This window comes from Bactrocera neohumeralis, chromosome 3 (assembly GCF_024586455.1).
Source record: "Bactrocera neohumeralis isolate Rockhampton chromosome 3, APGP_CSIRO_Bneo_wtdbg2-racon-allhic-juicebox.fasta_v2, whole genome shotgun sequence".
NCBI lineage: Eukaryota > Metazoa > Arthropoda > Insecta > Diptera > Tephritidae > Bactrocera > Bactrocera neohumeralis.
Window position 1 is genome coordinate 4342378 of NC_065920.1, and position 13718 is coordinate 4356095.

At 35.6% G+C, this 13718-nt stretch overlaps 1 protein-coding gene and 1 long non-coding RNA gene across 3 annotated transcripts in view; both read left to right on the plus strand.

Annotated features, from left to right (window-relative positions):
• LOC126754127 (uncharacterized) overlaps positions 1-9023 on the plus strand; it is a 30769-nt gene extending 21746 nt beyond the window's left edge. The window contains exon 2 of the long non-coding RNA XR_007666263.1: positions 8774-9023. This is a non-coding gene — a long non-coding RNA (uncharacterized LOC126754127). The remainder of the gene's footprint in view (positions 1-8773) is intronic.
• Positions 9024-9148: 125 nt separating this feature from the next.
• Positions 9149-13718, plus strand: part of LOC126754085 (uncharacterized) — a 143501-nt gene continuing 138931 nt past the window's right edge. For both annotated transcript variants that reach the window (XM_050465978.1, XM_050465977.1), the window contains exon 1: positions 9149-11923. In XM_050465978.1, the coding sequence (XP_050321935.1) occupies positions 10360-11923 (1564 nt within the window). In that variant the 5' untranslated portion in view covers positions 9149-10359. The remainder of the gene's footprint in view (positions 11924-13718) is intronic.

Below are 13718 nucleotides of genomic sequence, written 5' to 3' on the forward strand. Positions count from 1 at the left end.
TTGCTTTTATTGACTTTGACTTTTTGGTGGCAACCTCTCTCTAAAAAATTTAATTGTAAACTTTCTCAAATTCCTTTTTTTTCACACCCATGTTAATACCACTTCTATATTTAAGCTAATTTTTAGAATTACAATTTTTGTGATGGCAACCCTGTTCAAAAATATTATCAATTTCACGCTTTTTAAACTTTTGCGGTATTTTGCAACACACTGTAATGTTCCCGTTTGCAGCAATTGCATTCATAAATTAAAAAAAAAAATTAAAATACTATAAATGGTGGCATCCCTTGTAAAAAAAATGTGCTCAACTGTAAATCCGTTAAACCGCTTAAACCGCTTAATTCTATTACCGATTTTAATATATGTAATTCGGTTTATTTTATACATTTTTTTAAACTAAAAATTTTAAAGTGGCAACCCTGTTCAAAAATATTTTCAGTTGTAAGCCTTTTATATCTGTGCGCTGCATACTTTTATTACAACCTTTGTGGTTGCAGCCATTTTCTAAAATTTACTCAATATGTCGTTCTTAAACTTGTAAATGTAAAAAAAAAATACTGACAGGTGGCAGCCTTTGTTAAAAAGTATTCTCAACTTCACATACTGTACTAATTCTCTTTAATTTGATACTTGTACTAATATAATTTATTTTTCTTATTTATATCAGTAAACTAACAACTTTAAGGTGGCAACCCTTCTCAAAAAATATTTTCAATAGTTTAACTTCTGCGGCTGAATAGCCATATTGTTATGTTTCTGATGGCATTCATTGCCCAAAAAATATTCAATATGTAAGCCTTCTAAACTTCTAGCCTAAACCATAAATAAAATATTAAACATGTGGCAACCCTTGTAAAAAATTTGATATACATGTGGAAACCTCTGTAAAAAGAATTTCAGAGACACTTGGTTAGCTTGTCATTTCTATTAATTTAAATTTTTTAACAGGTGGCAACCCGATTGTAAAATTTTTTTAATCTTGTTCATTTTGCACTTGCTTTTGTTCGGTTAGTTGTTCAAGCTAACAGATCAATGAAGTACATTTTGTGTCCCCATTACCTGAAATTATACCTTATTTTATAGTTGAGGGAAGCATCGAAAGCCGTAGTGCGTAAGTTTAATACACTAAACCTAACCTCCTCACAACTCATGTCTCTCCCACGGAACCACCGAATTAAGTATTTTTCTTGAACATATCAATTATACCTATTTTTTTATATGTAGTATATGGCTGTATGTACACATATGTACATACATATGTATATGGTTAAGTACACACCCGCATTGAATCTCCCATACATATGCAATTTAATTTCCATCTCTGCAACACTCTTCTTACCACATTGTTTGTTTTCTCATTGTGAATCTAGTTTCAAATTGAAATAATAATAAACTTGAAAATTTATTTTCTGCCATCAACTTTCACTTTTCAATCTCAACGGATTTTGGCGAGAAACTTTTGTTCACCCACTTAAAGTGTAGCTATGAACTTGTATATTTGTATATGAGAGCGCACTTTAAACGAGTCTCTTGAATGTAGAGAACTGGGGGGGTTGAGATGGCTTGGGTTGCATTGTTACTTTTTTCTGCACTTTTTTAATGTCTGCATTCGCTGCACTTTCGCTTGCAATAAACACGCGCAATTTCAGGAGAGGAGAAAAGTGAAAAAGTACTCTCAATAATAACCGCAATAATAGCAGACACCCAAGGCAAACAAATTTGTGGCCATAAATGAACTTGATAAAAAAAGAAAATTACCTCAAAAATGTGAATGTTTGCCAGTCTATTAAGCGCTTGAGTTGATAGGTTCACCCTTCTTCGTTCACCCTTCTTCGTTCGTGCAGAGCGTATAAAGGCTCTGTGATGACCCTTAAATGAGTGGGCAAATAAAAATCTTTTTATGGACTTAGTTGGGGTGTAGTAATTTGATAAGATATCATTATTATTGTTGATTATGGAATTGTCAAGTTCGGACGAAATAAAACAGATGGCAATCAGTATATTCGTTATATGGGAGCTAGATCAAGGCTTTTAAGGATATCATTCGGGTCTTGCACTTATGCCAAAGGAAACAAACTCTCTTGACTCCAAAACGGTATTTCGTTTGCTGACTGATATTTACCGAATAGAGCTACTGCAGAGACAGGAACCAATACATTCGACTTATATGGGCTCGAAACAATTTCTTGTATATTTAGCATCAAATCACGTCCTATGAAGTGCACACCGGATTTCATTGAGATATCTTCCACATTTTCATTGTAAAAGTGGTTTTTAAAGGGATAAAAGTTCCTGGAGCGATGGCTTTCGGAGGCCTTCGGCACACCATGCAGGAATTTATTTTTATGAAGTCAGTCGGTGAAGTGATTTGATTATATTAGATTACTTTTAGTCTTAGCAAGCGAAATCAAAGATCTATGCTGATAAACCAGTTGCGACTAATCCGTTTCAACTGGACTGGAAAAAGTAGTACGAAATTGGACGACAGGATTGAATATTTGTGTCCAAATGTAAGCAACATTTTATTCTAATATGCTTAGTAATGCTGGAGTCATCACATAAAGTCAAATAAGTTGACGTGCTCTTTATCAGGAAAAGACATTAAGATAGCTCGATTTTTTCACATCCTTAAACTGTGTCAGTTGATTTCTTGAGAATATTTTTGGTCGCATTTGGCTTCAAGTCGGTTGCCGTTCGGTATTGCAATCTTTAGCTTTGCATATTAGAATGAAATAGTAAAGAGACCAGAGACACGACTGATTGTCTTCCTAGCTATTACCTTTAATTCTCTCAAGTCAACTCTAATCTAAATAAGCTCGTAAATAATTCATAGAATTCACATATTTTAAAAATACTCTCACTCTTTCTTTGCCAAAAAACATTCACATTTGTCCTTGGCAAGCCATTTGTGTACTAACCTATTCATAGTTAAAGTTTGCGTACACCTCTAGTGTCATATGACTGACAAAGTAGCTGTCTGGTTAGTTGACTGATAGTCAACTCCAAGTGATTGTGACGGGCTTAAATGGTGCCGCTGTGGCGCCTGGAGTTGGTTTTCTCATCTCACTACAATTGTGTTCACCGCGTTTCCACTTTTCTCTCTTACAATTTTCAGGGCTGTCTGTTTTCCACTTCAGTCGTTTGGGAGTGCTGCCAGTTTGTTTTGTTGACATTGCGTTTTTGGTACATTTAGACTTATGTGGAGTTTAAATATACGCGCTTTTCAATTCTCAGACTTCTTTTGTGTTTCGGCTTAAGTTTGCACTTTGTTTTAGCGCAAAAAATAAGGAACTTAGTCGACGATGGAAAGGTAGCTTAATGAAAATCTAGCTTAATTTACATTATGGTCTTAGGCAAAACCTGAAATAGTAAGAACAACAGAGACAAGTTACAACTTAATCTGGACATTCGTGTATATTTCTTGTCGTCTGGTTCGATTCAGTAAAAATAGGGAACTTTTTTCGCAGGTCCTTATTCTGTTCAAAAGAAATAACTGGATCAATAAAATCTTAAACTAGAAAACCAAACCTCCTCTGTTATTCATATCTCTTTCATAGTATTTTCTCAAATGAACGCCAAAGTCAACGGCCCTGAGACGGATATTTTGGAAACTCTGATATACAATCCACACCGTTATTCTTCAGGGCTGGAAAAGGCACTGCAAGAAAGACCGAAAAGTAGCGACCCTTTCAAAAGCTGATTCTTTGGCGGCTATGTTTAAATGATCGAGATAGGTTTCAATCCTTTTTCATTCAAAATTTTCAAGAAAAAATAGTAAATACTGCCTAAGGAAGCTTCCTTCTGACACCATACGATGGGAGAATCGCCTTAGGTGAGCTTATCTTATTGAAACTGAGGTAACTCCTCTAAAAAAAGATGTCGGTTACTACACATTTTTGAACTATAGGGATAGAGCACCAAGTCTGAGAAAGTTCCTCCAAAAAACAGACCGGTCTCAAAAATTTCTAAATTATACTGAGAACGGCTGTCTCAAACATATTTAAACTATACTGAACTGAGAACGCAAATTAAAGTCCAAGATAGCTCATCTAAATAAAGTAACCGGTTTGGTAACCGATTTCCAAGCATTCCTAAACTATATTGGGAATACCAATCCATCGGACCGCCCATTACTAAAACCAACAATGTTTAACAGAAATATCACTATTTTTCACTTATTTACTCCTTGTGTGCCATCAAGTGTAATAAAATTTACAACTTTACGAATTGCACTCCTCGCGCGCCGGCGAACACGAAGACGACTATTAAACAAACAAAGCAAATGTCAAAATATGCCACCTGCAACGGCATGCGGCAGCGGCAGCAAGCCATAAGGAGCACTCAAATACGACGGTGTACTACCGCAATCCCCACTCCCTTTCGAGAGAGCACTAATATCAACTTTGGTCCCGACACGCGGACACGCAAATAAATGCAAGGGAAAAGTTTGAAATTGAATATGGCCAGAAGAGTTTTGCAAGACGCCCTCAAAAGGAATGCCAAAATGCAGTTGCAACAAATATTAAATACCAAAAAACGAGCGCCGAGAAAACAATTCCGGGCACAAATTGTGGTGAATGCTGCAAATGAATTGTGCGCCCTAAGCGGGCGGAAATAGAGGGAAGGAAATACACGCGTACTAGTCGTGGTGCCGTGGTAGTAGGCAGGAACCCAGTAACCGAATTTGGCTGCTTGGCAGTGCCGACGCGCAGCAGTCGTCGTTGGTAGTTGTGCGAGACCTTGAGGCAACGGAAATACGAGCGGAAAAGGCTACCGCACAAAGTTTACAATTAGAAATTTGTGAATTGAAAAGTTAGCCGGCCGGAGAGAGTACCGTGACGCACAGTTCGACACAGTGTTGGACAACTATAAATTGATTTTCACTTGCTTCGAATTTGCAGTGTCGAGCTTTAATGTGAAGAAAATCTTAAGAACGTTTGTGACAGCTTTTGTTCTACTCCGTTTCATAAACTTAGAGACCTTCGAATGTCTAAAATGTACGAATAAGTTCGAAAAGTGGATTTTTTTGCAGCGATCGGTCGGATCGGTGTTCTAGTCCGAACAGTGCACTGCTTGAGCCAATAAAATAGTCACGGATGAGCTCGGTTTTTAGGGAGTCGCTGATTCTCAGTATTTAGTCTTCTCCCACGATTTATAAGCTGAATTCCCAAATAGATAATATACAAAAATTAACACTGCTTATTTCTGGGGGTTTATTCTAGAGAACGATCAGCTAGAGAATGTTAAGAACAAATCTGGTCCTCCATAATGGTTTAGATAAATAGCGATATGTATATTAGTTGACTCCATTTTGCCACAACGACTCACATAGCCCCAGCATATTGATAAATTGCAATATACTGCTAGATGCTATTGAAGCGCGGTGATATCTATTCGGAAACATGGATCCCAGGGCCTTAATCCTGCGTCTGCACACTGCTGTGTAGTCCAGCGTCAAGAGCTCGGGAGTTTCTGGCTACATCTCATAGAACCAGGACCTACTCAGACGACTTTCTTGACAGCTCGTAATATCCAAAAGTACCAAAAAGCTACTCAGACGACTCTCTTAAGAGAGCGTAATATCCAAAAGATTAACTAACCATTAGTTAGAAATTCCTATGCGGTACTCTACCGGTTTAGGTGGTTTTCAAGGTGGAGTAAATCTAACATCATAACTCATTGAACTCACTTTGTTAACTCTAAACTCAATAATTTCAGTGAAAGAGTTGGGATCGAGAATAAAATTTCAGTGGTTTTAGATACTTAAATTTTTTTTTTTTTTTGTTAAATTTGATGTAAAGTTGAAGGCGTTTCAAGTCTTATACCTTAGCTTCACAAAATATTCCGTAACTTTCATTAGTCTACATCGCATAGAGTCCACGTAGAGTCAAATTCTTCCATCCGTATTATCGCCTTTGCTTCAGTCAACTAACTTAAACAATAACCAGTTACCAAACACTGTATTTCAAGCTACCGAATATCGGTACAATACCCTCAAATTTACCAACACTGTTGGAGCGCAGTGAGTGAAAGAGCGCTTGTTAAAACAAAGTTTAGTAAGCAAAAAGGAAATGAGAAACAGAGAGCGAGAGTAGAAGAGCGAAAGAGGGGACGAATACAGAGCCGCTTAGACAAAATGAAAGACAGGAGTATTCTAGTGAAAGTAAATTGTTTGGCTTGAATGGCTTATTAAATTGATGATGATAGTGATGATGATGATGATGATGATGATGACGAAACCGAAAAAGACGATGCTGATAATGCCAGGGAAAGAAAGTCATAAATTATATTTGCAACTGAAAATTGCTGCACCATTCACCAAGCCAGTGACTGGCTGAATGCAACTCTAATGGCCAAAACTATAATGACAATAATGGCCATGATGAAGATAACGGTCGGCTATGCAGGCAGCCATGTCAAATATTAGAAAACTACTAATGACTCTTTTGATTTAGTGAAAACTTGAACGAAGTACGCACTAACGTTGACAGCCATTAAAGGGAAGACTTACATAATGGAAATGCTGGCAGTGCAGTCTTCAGACTTTTCGTGTTTTCGCTGCTGTTTTTGTTGTTTTTCTTTTACTTTATTTTTGTTGCTTGCAACGCTTGAGTTGCCGTCTCTATTTACTTGCATGACATTGCCGGAAATGGAAATTGTTATAATCATGAATGCAACGCTGCACTGCCAACAATACACAACAACAACAATAAATATAGTAGCTGTTGCACAAAATTGTTAACAACAGTTATGTGCCATTATGCAAACAGAAATGAATGTAAGGGGTTCTCAACTCACCTATATCTGAACAGACTAGGCTTAAACTGGTCTTATTTTAATGATTTCGGACCAGTACCGTATTTATTTAGAGTTCGAAGCGAAGAAGTTTGTCTTATGTGAGAGACACTTTTATCTGGGTTGGATGTTCGATACCATAGAGAAAGCGGTTTGTTTAACTCATCGGTTCCACTTTTTACTCGAATGCAAATCCCGTTTGAGCCTTTAGTCAGAGTTATATTCAAAGCTCATATACTCTCTGCTATCTATAGTATTGGAGACGAAGTTAGGTCCAAGTTACGGCAATATCTCTTTCGGAGACCAAGAAGAGCAGACATGTTTGGAGAAATTATTAGTAAATTTTCGTTCAAATTTTAGCTATGCTTTGCCTACGAGGCTTCACCACTAGACGTCTCTACCGAGCACTATCTGCGCTAGCATCTGTATGTTGACTGTGCATTTTGACTTGGCAATAGCAGGAAGTAATTTGAATTATGCGCCATTTATACTTGCTACTAAGCAATTTTGTGATTTCGAGAAAAGTTTTACCATGAAAAGTAATTTTTGGCAAAGCGGATGTGCAATTGAAATGAAAACGCTGGCTCGAAGTTTCCAAACTCACTAAATATCAAAAGGTTTGGTTGGCGTACGCCCGCCGAACGGTGCGCGTAAGTTGGCGGCAGTAAAATCTAAACTAGTTTAGCGCGGAGTCTTAGAGTCGATAAAGTGTGTGCGCATATAAACGAGCGAACTGGAAAAACTCGTTCCGAAGTGAGCTGATGCCATTTGACAGACACTAAATTAAAGCGAAGTTGCCTGAAAGTGGGTCAGGAATTTAGGTGTAAAGTATTGTGAAAGGATATCTCATAAATTTTAAGAAACTTTTAAGCCAAAATATTAGTAGGATACGTTTAGATTGAACTTTATCGATAAATTAATGTTGATAATTATTAGCGATACATTTATAATTGAATTAATGATTGGGTAATTAAATTTGCTTATATTATTTTATAGATCGTATGAGAAGTATATGTGTGCACTCTAAAATTAAATCCGTTTACATCTACAAATTTTTTAAAGTTCCATATTTTTGTTTTAATAAATAAATTACCTCTTCAAAAAAGTAGACATTATTGAAAACATATTTTTTTCATTTTAAATATAGTGAATTTTGAGAATGAGGTTGCCACACTTTTTAAAGAAATTTGCGAACTTCCATCTGACTTCGCCAAGTTTCTAAAAAAAATACATATTTTATAAATATATAATTTTAAACATACCTAAAGCAGAAAGTTTTTAATATCTGGTAACCCCATTTCCATATTATACTTTAAAAGTATGTAATAAGAGCAAATTACATAGCAATTTTTTTGTGAATATACATACATATATAACGTAGATTATTGCTATAAGGTATGGCCGTTGAATAATTTTTTCAGCGTTGCCACGTATCTCGATTTTTTTAAATGTTTTAATAAATGAAGATTCCAAATATTTAAACTAAAAATGCTTTCTTTTAGAAAATTCGAAAAATCAAATAAAAAAATACAATTTAAACGGCATAGGGTTGCCAGGTACTTTTTTCTGTGCAATAAAATTCGTATAAATTTCTTTGTTTTATTTTTAAAACATTATTTTTTATATGAACTGGAATACAATATATTTGCAATAAAATAGGGGGTTTAAACTCCGGTGGCACCGACCATAATTCCTCACAATGTATAATTTTGAGACTCCGAAATAAAATTTTACAAAAAATTACAAACGGTTGGCCAGACAGCCAAACATTCTGATGTCAACGCAACTCGTCACGTTGAGTATTTAATTAAAGCCATAAAATAAGTTTCCTTTCAATCCACAAGCGTTACTCTTCTCTTCAATAATATCAATTGATTGCACTAAGCCATTCATGTCAAGATTATACAACTTCGTGAAAGTCTTCTTCAGTTCAAAAGTCTTTAATTAATCAGTAATTTTTTTTTCTTTTTACTTTCAGATGGAGGAGCGGGGAATCCGTATTAACGTTAAGTCGCACACACGAAGTGCTTTCGTCTAAAAAACGGTAAAAGCAACAAATTTGCTGAAAGTGCGTCTTAAGCGGAGAGCGAAGGTAAATATTGAGGAGATAAGTAGAAAAAGAACAAAAATGAGAGGTGTGAAAAGTTAAGTATGTCAAAGTTACAAAGTGAACGGAAAACTATTTTAAAAAAGTTGAGTAATAAACGCGAAAAATAAAAAATAAAAAATTATCATAATTAATTTATGAGGAAAATAAAATATAAAAAACAATTGTGAAAAATAATAAATTAAATAAAAATAAAAAAAATAAATAAAAATTAAAAAAAAAATAAATAAAATCAAAATAAAAACAACTAAAAAATTTGATTTAATAAAAAAATATTATATGATTTCAAAAAAATATTCAATATAATAAATATAAAAATAATAAAAAAATGTATTATTGAATTGTAAATAAAAATATTTTTAAAAAATTCCATTAAAATAGTAAGCAAAGTGTGAACAATACTAAAAATTCCAAAAACAAAATAACCTGAATATTTTGTAGAACAAAAATAAAAAATGCTCTAAAAGCAAAGTTACTGTAAAGTTTACACTTTTATAAGCTTCCATGACCGTTTACTTACGTGCAACACTGTTAAAAGCATATTAAGACAAAAAAGTGCAAGAAAACATACAAAAAGTTAAGCGCTCACTGACTGACTAACTGATAAATACAACAAAGCAGCATACACCTACATATTGCATACAATACATTAAGCGCCGGGGCGTATACGTAACCCCTCCGTACAAAGCAAATAAATGGAATAAAAGCACTGTGCAGCGAAGCGAAGTCAAGTGCATGTAATGATATAAAGAAGCAAGAACAGTAAATGGAAGGGAAACAACAAAAGAAAACTTTAAAAATAAAACAAAAACAACAATGAATAAATGCAATAAAACTAGTGTGTGTCAGTAAATTATTGACGATACGCAAGTGTGAAGTGAAGTGTGGGGAAGCGAAGGGGAAGAGTAATGGAAAAGAAACGCAGTGGAATACAGAAAAAAAGAAATTAAAGAAAACTTGCAAAAAATTAAACTTAGAAAGTAAATAAAATACAAATAATGAAGTTTACGAGCAGCCGGCGGCAGCAAAAAGCTGCAAAGGTGGAGCAAAGTGAAAGCCAGAGAGGGAAGGAGAATATAAAAATTAGTAATTGATAAACATTTGTTGTTCTAATGCAATGCAGCAGGCGGTGAAAAGTTAAATAAAGTGCGGACGTGAAAGAAAACAGTAAGAAAAAACAAAAAAAAAAATAAAAAATAAAGTAAAAATGAATAAAAAAGCTTCTGGCAACTATTTGCTAGAAAAGACGTGGCAAGTGCAGCAAAATGGCACAACAGAGGCAGCAAATTAAATATCAATAGTGTTATTGTGGCAAACAAAGCATTAGTGGAAGTAACTACGAGGTGTAATGTAGGTGGTTGCGACTGCAAGAGCCAAAAGTGAGACGGACAGAAAAAAATCCAACACATGCACCACGAAAGGTGAAGAAGCGAACATTTCAAATTACTATCCGTGCAATGTTGCTGCAGGCGGGGCCGGCCATGGTGCCCGCGACGCCAAACAGCGATAAAATGTGTTGTTGTAGCGAAAACAACAATCACCACAACCCTGCCGAAGAAGGCTCAACACGGAAACCCCACTTTACTTGCGCCACTTGCCACCAACTGCGGGCCAGCAGCGTTAAAAAGAATACATATAGCATACTCTTAGGCGCTATGTCTGATGGTGGCGCCAAACCCGCGTTAGTACGACACTTACGGCGTTGGCAAGCGTGTCGTCGACGTAGGCGACGCAGAAAGGGAGGCGGAGCAATGAGAAATGCATACAAGAACAACAACAACAATGGCATACAACGTTGTAATAAGCAAGCGCGGATGGCACGAACACCACGTGCAATGCATGCAACAACTACACGCGGTGCTATTGAAAAGCGAAAATTAAGAAAACGCATAATCAGTAGCATGGCTACAAGCAATTGCAGGAGCTCAGCAATGGCGGCGCGCTTGTTGCTTGCGGATTACAACGACAGCGCTGTGTTGCAAGCGCGTAACAGTAATTGCCTGCGAGCAAGAACAATAACAAGCGCAGTAGCGGCTGCCAGTATGGCACTGGAAAGCAGCGCAGCACCAAAAGCGCTGTTGGGCTTGCGTAGAGCGAGAGCAACAGCAACAACAACAACAGTAATAAGGCCGTTGTCGAAATTGGTGAAATGTGAGCGCCCGATAAAAGTGCACAAACTAGCAACAACGACGGCTGTACGACAGCCAACACCGTTAGTATGCCTGCATCAACAACAACAACAAGAGCTCCAAACTAGGTTGCAAGTTGACAGCGCACCAATACTGCGTGCCCTTAGCCGCGGCAAACCCGCTGGTGTACCGTTAGAACAACAGCTTATCACACGTGAGTTCCGAAATAAGCAGCTGCCACAACAACAGCAACAACAACACTGCCTTCAACTAACAACAACTGCTGCGGCACTACAGCGACCAGCTGCCAAAGCAAACTACTTGCAACATCGAAGTTGGCGAAATTTAATTGGATGTGTGGCAAGCACATGTCCAACAACAACAGCTACCGTAATAAATACGATCACAGCAGCAGCAGCAACAAACGTTATTGCATCAGCGCCAGCAACAGCAATAACAACCACAAAAAGTGAACCCAATTGCAACGCGCATTGTTCGGTTGTCTCCGTTGTAGCCACAAAAATGTCAACTACTCGTGCGCTGTCTGCCAAGCAAGACGATGCGAAAGCAACAACAACAAAATCCGTGTGTGTAGAAACGAAAAAAAATATATCAGCGCAGCAGCCTCATGTTGTGTCGTGTGTCATTGTGCGTAAATCCAAGTGTCGAAGTACAATCGCGTTGACAAGCGCATTAACAGTGATGGTGAAAACAGCAGCAGCAGCATCAGCAAGAAAAGCGAAAAAAGCAATTCAACCAGCAAAATCGACAAAGCGCGATAAACCAACACAAATAAAATTAGTTAGAAGCAGAGCAACGACAACAACAACAGCAACGCTGTTTGGTAATATTTTCACAATACTTGTCGGTCTGCTGACGCTACATGCCACTGGTGAGTGCAACACATACATATATTACTTACAAAAATATATATACTGTACATTGATTTTATCTAACACAAATCATTCTTCATATATGTAACTGCTTCAGTGTTTCATACATATGTACATATCATATTTTAGATTGTAAGAAGTTTACCTCGAAGCTTAATTTTCCCACTAAATTATGAATTACGAATAATGAAGGGGAAAAATTTGATCGATTTTAAACTGCGCGAAAGTTTACCTGCCAGATTTCAAAGCACACAATATTTTCTTATTTTCAATATCGATATTAAGATTTTTTTCGATAATAAAACTCTTTAATATTTTCTTTTAAAACAAACACATTAATCTTTATTTCGATACTGTTATCATCGTATTATCGTTTTTTCGATAGTAAAATTAATCGATTTTTCGATAATAAAACTCTCGAATATTTTCTTTCAAATTTGAAATGAACACATTCACCTTTGTTTCGATACTGTTATTATCGTGTTATCGTTTTTTCGATAGTAAAATTAATTTTTCGATTTTTTATAATAAAACTTTCTAAAATTTTTATTTCATAATATAGGGTTATCGTTTTTCGAAATAAACACATTAATTTTTTATTTATCGATACTTTTCCAAATTTAAAATGAACGCATTAATCTTCATTTCGTTTCTGATTTTAATATATGATTTATTTATAATAACACTATCGTCTATTTTTCCAAAATTAAAATGAACACTTTAATCCTGATTTCGTTGCTGATTTTATCGTGTTATCGATTTTTTCGATAACAAAAAATATCGATTTTTTTAATAATTAAAATATCTTTTTTTTTGTTAATTTCTGACAAACACATGTATGTATCTTGATTTCATTACTGATAATATGGAGTTGTCGACTTTTCGACAGCATAATTATCGAATATTCTTCTAGACTTAAAAAAAAAATCTCCTTTTGACTGATATTGTTTTTTTTTCTTAAAAATATAATGAAAGATATATTATATTGTTGACTTAAGTTTACATTTCGTGATTTCTTATATAAAAGTTTTTATATAAATCTTTCATATAAATTTTGAGGTTATATGAAAAAGGTCTATATACAGAAGTTGTAGATGCTTTCATTACCTACAACTTTGCCAAACAAGTTTTCTGCATATGACTTGTCGTTTCGCCGAAACTCGAGATAAACCATTCCTAACCTTTCCTATTCCTTATTATTTTATCTTCAATTTCCGACGGGGCTCTTTTTTTCTAATTGCCTCAATCGAGCGTGTGTCCTTGTTTTGAAAAATATACTGATGCCAATTATTTGAAGGTAAAAAGAAATGATAATAAAACCTAAACTAATAATGATTTAAAAAACTAAATTCATCATCCTTGCTTCAAATTAGAGTTTAGTTAACCACTAAGGTTTTTACACATAAGGCGCATCCTGCATAGCTAATAAAGTGTATTTATATGTACTCTCCTCATCCTTATGTATTTGTTCTACTAAATATAAATACTTTCACGAAAAACAGTTTCGCTTCCAGCGCCCAAAACACTTATTTCGCGGCGCCAAGCCATAACTCAATATAATTTATTACGGTATGCATGGGATTTGCGGCCAAAACTTGGCTGCGCGTTGCGGCGTGTAGCGTAGTGACTTCAATCTAGTGCGGCAAAAGCTCATAGGTTTGGGGGAAACCAATGCTCAATACCAATTAATTTACAAAAATACACTAAATGTGCTATTGAAGTACTTGAGCTGGCTGGCAGTTCGGTGCAAATAGCTGGTTTACTCTACTTTTAGTTATGGCAATTTTTCTGAAT